The 14,992-nt window shown below is 33.9% G+C and overlaps 2 protein-coding genes and 1 long non-coding RNA gene across 3 annotated transcripts; 2 read left to right on the top strand and 1 right to left on the bottom strand.

Annotated features, from left to right (window-relative positions):
- Positions 1-615: 615 nt before the first annotated feature.
- On the top strand, positions 616-2,198 carry LOC129901098 (uncharacterized). The gene is made up of 2 exons (XR_008769755.1): positions 616-718; positions 1,738-2,198. It is a non-coding gene; the product is annotated as an uncharacterized LOC129901098 (long non-coding RNA).
- A 3,365-nt stretch (positions 2,199-5,563) lies between these two features.
- LOC129901117 (bZIP transcription factor 18-like) lies at positions 5,564-12,521 on the top strand. Its single transcript, XM_055976236.1, has 4 exons — positions 5,564-6,177; positions 9,788-9,920; positions 11,545-11,629; positions 11,900-12,521. Exons 1-4 carry the CDS (start codon positions 5,717-5,719, stop codon positions 12,268-12,270), a joined length of 1,050 nt encoding a protein of 349 aa, XP_055832211.1. The 5' UTR covers positions 5,564-5,716; the 3' UTR covers positions 12,271-12,521.
- Positions 12,522-14,550: 2,029 nt separating this feature from the next.
- Positions 14,551-14,949, bottom strand: LOC129899928 (uncharacterized). Its single transcript, XM_055974924.1, has one exon. It carries the CDS (start codon positions 14,947-14,949, stop codon positions 14,551-14,553), a length of 399 nt encoding a protein of 132 aa, XP_055830899.1.
- Positions 14,950-14,992: the final 43 nt, after the last annotated feature.

A 14,992-nucleotide genomic window follows, 5' to 3' on the forward strand; every position in this document is an offset into this window, starting at 1 on the left:
TTGAATTATTTTCTTGAATTTAATATAATCCAAATTAATTTACGGATTTAAATTCAATAAAATTTTAATGTTTACAAATACCCCCTACTTCAAGTCATGTCGAGACATTTTATTTTTTGAAGACTAGACTTGAAGTACTTAGTGAAGTTATCCTCTAATTCGTAGGAGAATTTTGGGTTATTGTGCTCTTAATGGGGACTTATAGTTATCAAAATGCACAAGGATATGCCACATAGAATGGATCAAGATATAGCAAGGTGACAATTAAAGTTGAATTGACTTGGTTTTCACATGATATATATATATATATATATATATATATTATAAATTTTGTACATTAGCTTGTAATTGGCATAAAATAATAACTGACAATTTAAAATCAGTTAGGAGCCTTAATAAAACCCACTAGGAATGCTACTTTTGTCTGTCACAAATAATATTGTCGCCTCCAACAAGTTAAGTTCAATTAGAAGACTGATAGTAGTACTATCCTTCCTTGATAGAATTTATGGGAAATTTTAGTCTTTTAGTAGGAAAATAATTTTCCTCGGCCTTATTCAGAAAATATACTACCTATCTAAATTTAATTTGTTTTGGACTAGGATACTAGTACCCTCTCTAAATCCATCTATAAATAGCAGCTCGTCACATTGATTATTCATTAAAAGTTGTAGCTTTAGAGAATCTGCTGAAAGAGGAGAACAATAGCAATCACAAGGTGAGCATATGAAAACAAATTCTACGTTTTTCTTCCTTGTTCATACTTTTTTCTAGAGTTTTCCTTCCTTGTTCACTTTTCTTTATTCTACTGACACCATCACATCATTATACATATGTAACCCAAGTGATGTTGTAAACGACTTTTGGAAGAGTGAAACACAGTTTCTCATAGTAATTAATAGCCCATTTTGTTGACTTTGTAGCCATAGCATTATTTTAAAAAAAAAATCAAGCATGCATATTTATTTTGTCTTATATGAATTGTAAACTAAAATAAATAGTTTTTAATTCATATGAACTTATTTTCTTTACAGCCAAGTTCCTCTTCTTCTTTTTTTGTTTAGGCCGTAGGTTTATTTTTTTTCTTTTCTTTTAATTTTGCAAGTGAAAAAAAACATTGTTTCTTGTCCAGCGAATCTTTATATCATTTGAATCAAAGGTGTTGTCTTGTTAGAAATAATTTTACATTATTCTGGCGAAGACTTTACACCATTTGACCTGAAGGTGCTGCATTGTTCGAGCCAAAGACTTTACACTGTCTAAGATAAATACTTTACATGATTTGTGGCAAAGAATTTACACTGTCTGAGTCAAAAGACATCACATAGTCCAAGCCAAAGACTTTACACCGTCTAAGGTAAAGACTTTACATGATTTATGACAAAGATTTTACACCGTCTGAGTCAAAGGCATCACATCGTTCAAGCCAAAGACTTTACACCATCTAAGGCAAATAATTTACATGATTTAAGTCGAAGGTATCATGTCGTTCTAGCCAAAGACTTTACACTATCTAAGGAAAAAATCTTATATGATTTAAAACCTAAGGCATCACATCATTTGAGCTAAAGACTTTACACCATCTAAATCAAAGACTTTACCTGATCGATGAAGACTTTATACAGTCTAGATTAGGCATAGTTCGCGCTCAAAGAATATAATCATTCATTATTGAGATTCATAACCATGATTATTGAATTACTAATTTTAGCGCTAATAAAACATGTTTTTTTGCAGATTAAATCATGGTTTACTTTACCGATTTGACGTCCTCTTCTTCAGAGTTGCGATACCTTGTAATATCAGATCATAAAGATAGTGAGGTGGAGACGAATAATAAATATGAACAAGTGACTTGATCTTGAACATCTTGATATTTGCCTTCGTTCTTGATCTTGAACTTGAACTTGAGTTTGATTACTTGAAGTTTGTAGCTTTGTAGAGAATCTGTTGCCTTTGATCCACAATCTCTCTTTTTGCTTCTTATTCTTAAAAAAACCTCTGAAAATAATGAGGACCCCTATTTATAGTTGTAGGAAGTGGTATACCTGTGTGATTTGATTGGTCAGAATGAACTGACCAATCACATTCCTCTGGTGAAAATCTCTAATTTGGTTGGTTAGAATATGTCACATATATATGTGGCAATATTCTAGATGCTCATTTAATTTGACGTGAATTGCCACATAATTTTGACACATGGCATGATTTTAGTGTCTTATTTAATTTGTCTTGGATTGCCACATAACTTCAACACATGACAAGATTTTAGTGGTTTATTTAATTTGACTTGGATTGTCACATAACGACATATGACATAATTCTAGTAGCTTATTTAATTTGACTTGGTGTCACGACCCCAATCCGCTGTGACTGGCACCCACAATACTTATTCTAGTCGGAGAACTATTTATATAGCCCAGCTTATCAACTTAAGAAATAAATGTTAAAAATCTTGCATAAGCAGGAATATAACCAGAAAATAATACTGAGTTCCCATAAACTCAGCCAACAATTTTAATAACTATAAAACTGCGGAAGTCAACACATCCTAAAAACTAAAAGGCGTCGGTACCAAAACTCTAACCAGTGTCAATGTAAGAAAAGGATAAACACTCCCCAAATAGAAATCAAAATACTAAAACAATGTCTAAACATCTGAGTACCGAAAGAAGACTTGATGCTACTATAGAGTACCTGAAAAACTGCCAGTGAAAGTGGGCACTGCTGACTGAATTGGCTAGGCAGCAATCACCAGCCTGCTTGACCCTCTAGATTAAGACCCCTAGAAGTTACCTGCACTCTTGGGACTTTTAGCCAAAGACTTGGCTTGCCCATCCTTCCTCACACATTCAACTTTCATAATAAAATCTGTGACCTCATTGAATCTCCTGTCAGACGAAGTCATATGAACAGAAAGTACCTGCAACTTGGGGTCCAACCCCTTCACGAACAACCTGATCCTCTCCTTCTTAGTAGTGACCAGCTGAGTAGTGTACCTGGAAAGTGCATGAAATTTGGCCTCATATGCAGCCAGTGACATCCCTCCCTACTCAAGGGCCATAAACTCATTCTTCTTCATGTCCCTCAAGGTGTGGGGCACATACTTCTCTAAAAATAGAGTACGGAACTGAGCCCAAGTGAGTAGGGGCAACACAGGCGAGCGATACTCCACATAGGCGGCCCTCCACCACTGCTTAACTTTTTTCTGCAGTTGGAAAGTCACAAACTTCACTCCATGCTGATACACTATGCCTATTTTGTGTAGCCTCTCATAGCAATCAAGAATAAACTCGTAGGCATCCTCATTTTTAGTACTATGAAAAATTGGAGGTTTGAGCTTGAAGAATTTGGTGAGCATGTCATGCTCAGTACCAGTCATCACAGGACCCATTAGTGGCCTGAAGAATGCATCTATGCCTACCACTTTTATTCTTTTTTTTAAAAAAAAACACTTTAAGTAAAAAAACATGTAGGAAATAATTTCTTTTCTTCTTAGTCTCATCTTATCAAAAAGCTCTATAGCGTGTTTCCAATACTCAGCGGCTTGATCGAACCAAACCTCTGCAATTTTAGAATCTCCCTGTTGAATGGCCTTAAAATAGAATGATTTCATGTACTCTTTTAAGTTTTAACAGATAACATATGTTATATATATAAGATCATAGTAAATTCATCACTAATTTTTATTTAAATAACGATAAAAATAATTATGTAATAAAATAAAAAATATTTTATTTTTTTTTAATTTTTTTGAATTGAAGTTGGATAAATATTTGCTAATAAAAAAACATTATTAGGAGAAAAATGTGTTCAAAAAGAAAAAAATAATATATTTATTTGAAAAAGGATATTTTTGACCTATTAAATAACAATAAGGATATTTTTAGATCAAAATACTAATGGTAAAAATATTTTAAAACCAAACTATAAACAAAAAGTATTTTTATTCATTTCCAATGATTAAGGGCATTTTAAAGTAATTTTTACAGAAATACACAACATATAAAATCATATTTTCTAAAAGTCCCTACCGGTTCAAAATATTTCAATAATCCCTTATTTTATATTTCTCTCTCCAACCGCTTGATATATGACCCCTCATATTCCTCTAAAATATGTGACGTGCTAAATTTACTTCTAAACTAGAGGCTATATTCCCGCGTCTGTTTTACAACTTTCCTTTTCAAATTTTATTTATTATTATCGAAATCTAAGAAAATTGAAGAAAATCTCCATTTTCATCTTCGTTCTTCTTTTTCAATTTCTTGGTTGTTGTTGAAGTTCTTCATCTTCTTCGTTGATTTCGGTGCTAATATGGAGTCTAATTCATCATTTAGTATCGGTCTTACACACATAGGTGATCCTCCTCAAGTCGTTGATGAATGCGAAGTTGTTCATGAAATTGGTGTTCTTCCTCAGTCGAAAAATCTTGTACAAACAGTGAAAGTTTCTCAAAATGAAGAACTTCCTCAAGTTGAAGAAGCTCATCAAGTTCTCCCTTAGAGGCATGATTTCAATTCGGCTGAGGTAGGATTTTGTGAAAATAGATCTAAAAAAATACATGATCCATTATTAGCATTGAAACATCAATAAGAGAAATCGAAGAAACCTGATACAAATAATCAAACGTGATATAAGGAAATTTGAAATCTAAGAAGTTTGAAACTTGATACAATTAAGCTTGATTCAAACAAATAAAAACTTCATACAAAGAATCAAAATTGATATAAAGGAAAATAGAAATATATAGTTGAACTTGATACAAGAAAATCTGAGATGTTTGAAACATGATACAGTTAAATTTTATTCCCAAAAAAAAAATTTTGATATAAAGAATCAAATTTGATACAAGAAAAATTGAAGTATATAGTTGTACTTGATATAAGAAAGTTTGAGATGTTTGAAACTTGATACAATTTGATTTGATTTTAAAAAACTTGATATAAAGAGTCAAACTTGATACAAGGAGAATAGAAGTATATATACAACTTAATACAAGGAAAACTTAGAGTTTAAAACTTGATACAATTAAACTTGATTTTTTTTTTTAAAAAAACTTCATACAAAGAATCAAACTTGATACAAAGGAAAATAGAGGTATATAGTTGAACTTGATAGAAGGAAATCTGAGGTGTTTGAAACTTGATACAATTAGATTTTATTTTAAAATAAAACTTAATATAAAGAATTAAATTTGATACACGAAGAATATAAGTATATAGTTTAAGTTGATACAAGGAAAACTTTTCTTCACGAATGTGTATGGGAATAGAATTCGAATTTTAAACTAGTTTTGAAAAGAATCTGTTACATTGTCATGAAGAGAGTTTAAATAACAATTAAATTACCTGATTTTTGGGATTGAATAACTGATTTTCATTTTTTTTCCTTTTTTAAACATAATTAACAACTTTTCTTATGTATCAAATTGTAGCTGGCTGCCTATGTATTACGCATGGACACTTTATAAAGAATTTTTGTAAAATTGAAAACGATAAGGAGAAATGAAAATTTGGTCCTTACGGATTCCTAAAATTTTTACTTTTTTAACACTTTTCCCTTTTAGACAAATAAAAATGTAGAGAAGGTAACGTGGGTTGGACTTTGGGGGAGTATAATATACTACTCCATTACTTAAATCCACCGCTAAAACCTCCTCATCTTCCTACGTTGGGGCTCTACTGCCTGAATCTCCCACAGATATCGCATCAAAATGCAAGATCCGTCAAATCCAAACTCCAAGCAGCTCAATCAGACGTCGTCATTTTCCGCTACATTCAGGCCATCTCACCACCGCAGAGCTCACTCCGAGGTGAACTTCCGCCTGCCTGAGGATCTAGATCTGGTATCTGACCCATTCGATGCGTCCGCCGCAAGTTTTGAGGAGATCGGATCCGAGGACGATTTCTTCTCCACTTACATGGACATTGAAAAACTCGGCTCTGGATCCAACCCTACCGATGTTCCAGGATTCAACAATGCCGGCGCCGGAAGTAGTGGACTGGTAGCTGACTGTGGTGACGGAGAAAGGAACTTCACCAGGCCTCGCCACAGGCATAGCAATTCGGTGGATAGTTCGAGCTTGTTGCTAAGTGAGAGTATTGAAGCTAAGAAAGCTATGGCTCCTGATAAGCTTGCTGAACTTTGGACTATTGATCCAAAACGCGCCAAAAGGTAGAAAACTTTTACAGCTTTGACTCTAATAATTAGTTTAAGTTGTTCAATTGTGGACGCTGATTTGGTGCTGAGGCTTACAATATACTTATAACATCTAAAATCATACACGTATAGAAGAAATTAAGAGTTTAGGGAACTCTCGAAGTAGATCTACGTGAGTCTATATCATGATTTAGTACTCCATTTATTCTTTTCCTTTGAAAATGATTTACTTGCAAAACAATTTTTAACTAATCAAATTTTCTTTCTTTCTTGGAGATCCAAACATTTCTTACCTTTTAAAGTTGATCTGCATTCCCTTGGTGTAAATGCACTAGTTGCTCACTGTATAGTCATGTGAATTTAGATCGAGGGGCTAAGCTAATTAGGAAGGTAAAAAATAGGTGACAGTTTTTAGAAAGAAAAACTGGTAGCGAATTATCTATGAATTCATGGTATACAGCATAAGAGACGATGCCAAATTGAGATGGAGACATAGTGATTTAAAAGAAAAACTGCATTTCTATAGAAGCAAGAACCAGAAACTTGCTAAAACAAATTAACAGTAGGATGTCAAAGATCTATATGTGAAAGTCCTCATACCAGGAAATGGTGTGTTGCAGCAGCAAAATGCTTTATTAGATCAGATTATCCGTGGTGTTTTCATTCCAAAGTTACTAGAAGTTCCTAAACCAGAATTTTGAAATGTGACCTTTTTTCCATGGAATAACTCCAAGAGACTTGCAAATGTGTGTTGACATGAAAATTTTCCAGAACAGCAGTCAAAACAGCTATTTTAATCAGAAATTGAGTATTGGTCATTTCTCATTTTTTCCCTAGAGCTAGTCTGTGCTATATATCTTATTAAGGTTTTGTTTAGGAACTTTAACTATTAGATTTGATTTAGTTTGAAGTTTGAACCATCTCATTAAAAGAAATTCTTCTGTCTTGTTTTGAGGTAGTTCTTATGTAGTGTAGTTGGGTTAAACTGAAATGTAGCTTTAGCTTTACTAAATGGAGTTTAGTGAAAAATGTAGTCTGATAAGACCAACTTTAGTCATGTACTATCTGTAAGAAGATTAGTACGTCCAAGTGTAGTCAGTGTGATTGTTCTTCTGGACTAGACAAGCAATTTGTTAGGTCTACAACTGGATTGAGTCTCTTCTGAGGTGGCCTGCATAAGAATATTTCTGAACTAGAGTAGCTTCCACTAATCCTGATGGTTGAGTTTACTAACACTACTGTAGTATCTTCTTGATGCCAGCTATACAAAATCTTACTTCATAAAAACAAAAACACTGCTCAAGTATCACATGAGATCATTGTTGTTTAGTCCAGAAAAATGTCACTGGTCCTGTAAAACCAACTTAGTTTTAGCAAGCTCTAGTGAGCTTTGTTTGTCCATTATGGTGTTTACACTTGGGGAAAATTCTTTTTGAAGCAATTCCATGTCCAAATTTAAATGAACTAATGTTGTGTTCAAGTTCATTGTTCCATGTTCAAGTTCATTTTTGATGAAGTGCCGTGTTCAAGTCCATTTTTTTGATTAAGCGTCGTGTTCAGGTTCATTCAATTTATTCCCTAGAACATTTGGCTTCTAAGATTCAAATCTATTAGGACCAAGAAAGTCCAAAAGGAAGATTCTTTTGGCTCAAATCAGGGGCATTTATTAGCAGAGGGTATGCTATTCCATGCCAAATTTACTTGTCTGTTCTAATTTTGCATTCAAAGCAATTTTGTTGTGCTCCAAAAGTTTGTCTTGCCCATCTGGTATCACATGATACAGAGTCTTATAATTCTTTACCACAGCTTAAAGCTTGAACAACTTACAGCTGAGGAAAAACAATAGTCCTGGACATGTAATAATCCTCTGTTCTGGTTGTAGATTACACAGTTGGCAGTTATGATTTTGGAAACCGTAGAAATGGCAACATTACATGGAATTTTGTCTGCTTTTCTGAAAGGCTCTCTAATCTCAGGATATTCCAGTGCCGAGTTTTATGATTTGTAGTGAATTCGGGTAGCTGCTCAGAAGGAGATCATTTGCTTATTTTGTATTTTTAGTAAGCAGAAGGATCATGTGTTAACTTGGGCTGGAAAAGAAAGAACGCAAGTGACAAATTGAATCTGTTGGTTCCAATTTGCCAAGTGCTAAAGTACATGTAGTAGATTTTACTTCCAAATATAAAAGTGTAAAAGCTACTGTAAAACAAAACACTCTGTTTAACATTGGTGATGCCCTGAGAATGTGTGAGACTGGTTATATGGTAGAAAACTTCTCATTGTGAGAAAGTAAGGTTAAGAAACTTTATTTTTAAAAAGGTTAAAAGGGAAAAGGGCCAATTATACCCCTGAACTATTCAAAATGGCTCAGTTTTACCCTCCGTTATGTTTTTGGCTAAACAATGCCCTTACCGTTAGGTTGTTTGATCAAAAATTCCCTCTAAATAGAAAAATAGCTCAAAAATACCTTTCTTTCTAATGGTTACTCTAAAACAAAGAAGAATAGGTCAATGTTCTTATAATTACTTTTTTGGGGTGGGGGATATAATGTGTGAGACCCATAATAAGGTATAAGAAGATCTAAACACTTCCCATTTTAATAAAGAAAAACGATGTCTTTTCTTCCGGTTCCTTATACATTCGGTATGACTTTATTTTTAAAGATGATGTCACGGTATGACTTTATTTTAAAGATGATGTCACATACCTTTTCTTACATAACTATTTAATTATTTTTTTTGAAACTAGTAGCATCTACATAACTATTTAAAATTTATTTTTCTACAATAATAATAATGGTTTATTTTACTAACTCAATGAATTATATGATAAATGAAATCAAATTCAATCATACCTTGATATGTTACATTACTTATCATAAGCTGAAGTCATCCCAACTTTCAGTCGAGGGTCGGTATAATAGTTTTGAAAGGAAAAGTAGAATAAGTATTTAGTTTATATAAATTATAAAGTTGTCATTATATAAAAGTTGTCATTTAAAATAGTCAAATTAATCTCATAATCTCCAATATAAATTTTTGCTCAAGTCTTCACAATTAAGAGCACTTGTCCCAAACTTTAAGTGGAGGGAAAAACTCTCTTATTTTGCATAGTTGAAAGGCAAAATTGGATATTTTTTTCTTGTTTTGGAGCAACCGTTTGCAAGAAGGGTATTTCGTGACAAATTGCGAAAGAAGGGTAGTTTTGACCTATTTTGCTAGTTGGAGGGCTTTTTTGAGCCAAAAACGTACAGAGGGTAAAAATTATCCATTTTGAATAGTTCATGGTTATATTTGACCTTTTTCCCAAAAGCTAATATCCTGTAGCAAATCCTTATGCCTCCTATTTAAGAACTTATGCTGAATATGAGATTGAAGTGGCTTATTTTGTTGGAACATTATTTTTGAAGAAAACTATGTAATTTGTTGGAACTACTAAAATGCCTCTTGTCTAAGAAGCAGACACTCCCAAAAGGAAAATATGTTTCTATTTTACAGCAAGCCGCTCCAGCAGTCTGATGCATCTAAGCATGCACCACTTGTCTCAAAATTTGAGTCAATATACCACCGAGTCTGATGCACATACAGTACCATGTTATGTTTCTGATTTTGAGAATATTGTACAGGATTTTGGCGAATCGGCAGTCTGCTTCTCGCTCGAAAGAGAGGAAGGCCCGATACATAACTGAACTTGAGAGAAAGGTTCAGACCCTACAAACAGAAGCAACCACTCTTTCTGCTCAACTAACCCTTTTCCAGGTAATTCTTCCTTTTCGAGAACTTGTGATATGTGTTGTCAAATTCATAGGTTGGTTCATAAATTGTGTTCTACTTCATTAACTATGGGAATTATTGGTCTGTACACCATACTATAACAGCCATTTTGTATCAGCTAAGGCTGTGTCTGTATGAAAAAGCTTGATGATTGAATTTGACCATGAGAACATTGCCATCGTCCATTTTGTCTGAAAATTAGCTTTTTACACAAGAACTTGCATTTAAATAAGGGTGAAAATCATTTTCACCCCCCAACTTTGCTTTTAAAATCAAATTTCCCCCTTTATCCTAATTAAATTTTTAAAATGCCTATTATACCTTTTCATTATCAATTTTTTTACTTCTTTAGAAATCATGATATTTTCATTTTTTGTATTTAATGTAACAAATTTTTCATAAAAGCATAAACATTATTTTTTGGACAAAAAAGTGAAAAAGACTAATTCTAGTATATAAGTTAATGATTATCTATAATGAAGTAAATTAGCATAATGAGAAAATTAATTTTATTAATAATAATCAATACTCTAATATTTATTTATACAAGTGAAAATAACAGAGAATAATAAATATACAAATATATTTCAATGTAGGAAATACAAATAATTAATTTAATTAAGGACAAATTTTTAAAGATTGTATTATTTAGATTTTAAATTATTGTAGATTATAATTTATGTAATACTCCATCAATGTCAATCAGAACTTATTTATTTATATAGAAGAGAATACCCACCGCCATTTATATTACTTGACTCTCATTTTAAAAATAGTTGTTTTAATTTACTTGTCCAATTTATGAAATTAAAGAAATTTTTAATATCTTTTTATTTCTACCCTTACTATTAAATAACTGCATAAAGTAGTAATAGTCAAATTTAAGATTTCAAAATATTGTTAATAATGTTAATTTAGTAAAATACACCTCTAATTAATTTTATTAATTTTTTTAAGGGGTGTCATTTATATCAAGAAGAGTCAAGTAATATGAAACGCACGGAGTAAAAGAGTGGAGAAAAGAAAAATATACGTATACAGACACACATTTAATGCATATTATATTGAAATAATGATCATAAGAATAATATTAAATTTTGTGATAAATTCTTAAAACTATTATTCTACTTATAATGTTAAAGAACTTAAAGAAAAAGTTATAAATATCTATGTTAAAAAAATAAATTATATATAATATAAAGAGATATTAAATAAATGTGATATAACAAGGGTAAAATGGACAATGCATGGGATAAAAGGGGAGTTCAAAGTTTGGGTGGGGGGGGGGGGGGTTGATTGTAAAAGCAAAGTTGGGGGTGAAAATGATTTTCACCCATTTAAATAATATTACCTTTTCTCAGCTACATCTGTAACAATATAAGAGTCCTTTCCTCTGAACTAAGTATTCAATGCAATGGCAAGAATTCTCAAGTGGGCAAATAATGTCCCCTGAAATAATCTGAATCTCATTGTGGGGAGGGGGCATATACAAAGGGAAAAAGTACATGCGTCAAAAGTAACAGAAGTTTCGAGATGTTGGTTAGCGAATTTTGTTTATCTCCCTCGCAATAATCAATACTTCTCATCTGATAGTTCTTTCCCTCTGCAGCGGGATACAACCCAGTTTACTAATGAGAATACAGAGCTTAAGCTCCGTTTGCAAGCTATGGCACAACAAGCTCAGTTACGTGATGGTATGATTTATCTTTTCCGTTGCCTTCGAGATTTTTATGTTTCTCAGTCATTTTAACATCATCCTGAAACTTCTTCCTCCTCTTGGTTATCAAGCTAGATAGCTAAACTGAGTCTACTGTTACTTTTCTAATCAACAAATAGAAAGTCATAATGCTTGCTCTGTCCTGCTGTATTGAGTTAGTGCCAATTTAAGATTATGTTTAATTTCATTTATCATGAGAACAGTTATTAATGCTGTATATCTTTGTTATGCTGTTCCTATGATTCAGCTCTCAATGAAGCCCTGAAGCAGGAAGTGGAAAGACTTAAAATGGCTACAGGGGAAATGTCCTCTTCAGATGCATACAATTTGGGGATGCAGCACATTCCATATAACCAATCAGCATTCTTTTCCCATCAGCCACAATCAGGGCCTAGCGAATCCCAGAACATACAGATGCAGCAATTTCATTCCCTCCAGGACAGCTTGTTGACTCCTCATCGTCGTTTACTTGCAGGCCATGTACAGGCTCTCCCAGATGCAATGCAACAGGATCCCCTTGGTCGTTTTCAGGGTCTCGATATTGGTGGCAGGGGTATGCATCTTGTCAAAACTGAAACACCTTCTATTTCTGCCAGTGAGAGCAGCAGTACATTGTGATTGCATTGCCAACTTGTGCAATCGCCCTCCCAAACTTATTTATTGGAATTGTTCATAGACTGACACGTGTTTAACATTGAAAACATCATATTTAATTTTTTTGATTTTTTATTTTTTCCATTTGACTTCAGTCTTAGGTTCAGTAGCTTCCAGATGTCTTGATGTGTTCTTATTTTTAGTTTGCTCAAGTCTGAATCATTTCTTGTGATTTATTCGTGTAACTTTAAAGGAAGGTTGTTACCACTGCTCAATGGCCGTATTTTATGGTTCATGGTTATTAGTGTCTTTGAACATGTGTTGGATCTTTAAGGTGGCATTTGCTTAAAACTTTTTATGAGTTTCAACTTTGAAATTATTGTTCTATCGAAATTTTGAAGCAAGCGCCACCTTTGTTGATAGTGATGATCTAATGACTGTCCCCTCAACTTTCAGGGTAAGTGTTGTATACCTCCTTCATTCGTACTGATACTATACTGTGAGAAACTCCTATATCCCCTGTTAGACAAACTAAGAAAGGCAGAAAATGGATTAGGTTTTGAGGTCATAATGTATGAGTTGGAGTAGAGGGTACCTGTGGTTCACTGTGCACTAACTAGGTATAACTTTTGTGGAGTATCTGAGTATTTGGGCTCGTTTGGTTGGAAACAAGTTATTCCGGGATAAGTTATTCCATCATGTATATGGGATAAATTTCATGTCTTAAATGAAATGAGTGGACTAGAATCGGCAGTTCCATCACTAAGAGGTCGTTTGGTTAGGAACAAGTTATCATGAGATTAATTATCTCGGGATAAGTTATTCCACCATGTATATAAGATAACTTATCCATCAATAAGGTATAAATGATGGGATAAATAATCTCAGGACTGTCTAATACTTCCAACCAAACGCATGATAAAATAGTCTTGCATTTTATGCTTGGGATTATTATACTTTATATCTCACACCAAACAACCCCTAAGGTATAAATGGTGAGATAAATAATTTTAGTATTGCCTTATACCTTCAATCAAACGCAAAATAAAATAGTCCTGCATTTTATTCCTTAGATTATTATACCTTATATTTTCCACCAAATGACTCCTTGGTTTCTTACCCAACGCGTCATAAGAGGCATACTCTTGTTAATGGGCCTGGTTGACACTCCAGTCAGGAACCTCATTTCATCTAGCTTCTAGCTTTGACCTTATATACTGAAATTGCCTTATAACTATCTGATGCTCATTGTTCTATGATTTGAATTTCTAATGGGTAACAACAGCAACATACTCAGTGAAATTCCATGAAGTAGGATCTGAAGAGGGTAGAGTGTACACAGACTTTACCACTATCTCGAAAAGGTAGAAAGGATGTTTCCAAAAAACCCTCGGCTCAAAATGCCTCAAACCCAAGTAAAAACAACGGAGAAACAATGAAGAAAGCATGACAGTTAATAAGCAAAACAATTGTAAACTCTACCAGGAAGAAATAATAACAACCATAAAATAGTGTGATAATAGAAATACGATACATAACATAACACGCGAAACCTCCACTAACCTTCACACCTACTAGCCTTCTACCCTAATACGCGTCCTCCACTCCCTTTTATTTAGGGTCATATCCTTGGTAATATGGAGTTGCACCACATCTTGTCGAGTTACCTCTCCCCAATATTTCTTCGGCCTACCTCTACCCCTCAGGGATCCCCTACAACTAGCCTCTCATACCTTCTGACTGGGGTGTCAATGCCCCTCCTTTGCACATGTCCAAACCATCTCAGCCTCTTTTTCCTCATCTTGTCCACCATAGAGGCCACTCTTACCTTCTCCCAAATAACCTCATTCCTATTCTTGTCACTCCTAGTATGCCCAGACATCCATCTCAACATTTTCATCTCCGCAACATGCATCTTCTGAACATAAGAGTTTTTGACTGGCCATCACTTCTCCCATATAACAAGGACGGTCTAACCACGACTCTATAAAACTTTCCTTTAAGTTTGGATGGAACTTTCTTATCGCATAAGACTCCAGAAACAAGCCTCTATTTCATCTGTGTTGCCCCAATGCGATGTGTGACGTCACTATCGATGTCTCCACTATTCTAAAATACAGACCCAAGATACTTAAAACTTTCTTTCTTGAAAATAATTTGTGTGGAAAGTCTCACTTCTACGTCCACTTCATTTACCACATCACCGAATTTGCACTCCAAATATACTATTTCGGTCCTGCTCAACCTGAACCCTTTTGACTTCAAAGTTTGTCTCCAAACCTCCAATCTAGCATTAACTTTGTCTCATGTCTCATCAATCAATATTATGTCGTCTACAAATAACATACACCAAGACACCTCCTCCTGAATAAACCGCGTCAGCTCATCCATCACCAAGGCTAACAGGAAAGGTCTAAGAACAGATCCTTGATGTAGCCCCATTTCAACTAGGAAGTTTTCCGAGTTTCCTCCCACTGTCTTAACCTGACTCTTAACTCCATCATACATGTCCTTTATCGCCCTAATATACACCATCAGGACAACTTTAGCCTCCAAACACCTCCAGAGAACATCCCTCAGGATTTTTTCATAAGTTTTTTCAAGGTCAATGAACACCATCTGAAGGTCCCTCTTCCTTTCCCTATACTTCTCCATCAGTCTCCGCATAATGTGGATGGCTTCAGTAGTCGAACGTCCTGCCATGAAATAAATTGATTCTCAGAAATGGACACCCCTTTCGTCACTC

This window comes from Solanum dulcamara, chromosome 8, assembly GCF_947179165.1.
Source record: "Solanum dulcamara chromosome 8, daSolDulc1.2, whole genome shotgun sequence".
Lineage (NCBI taxonomy): Eukaryota > Viridiplantae > Streptophyta > Magnoliopsida > Solanales > Solanaceae > Solanum > Solanum dulcamara.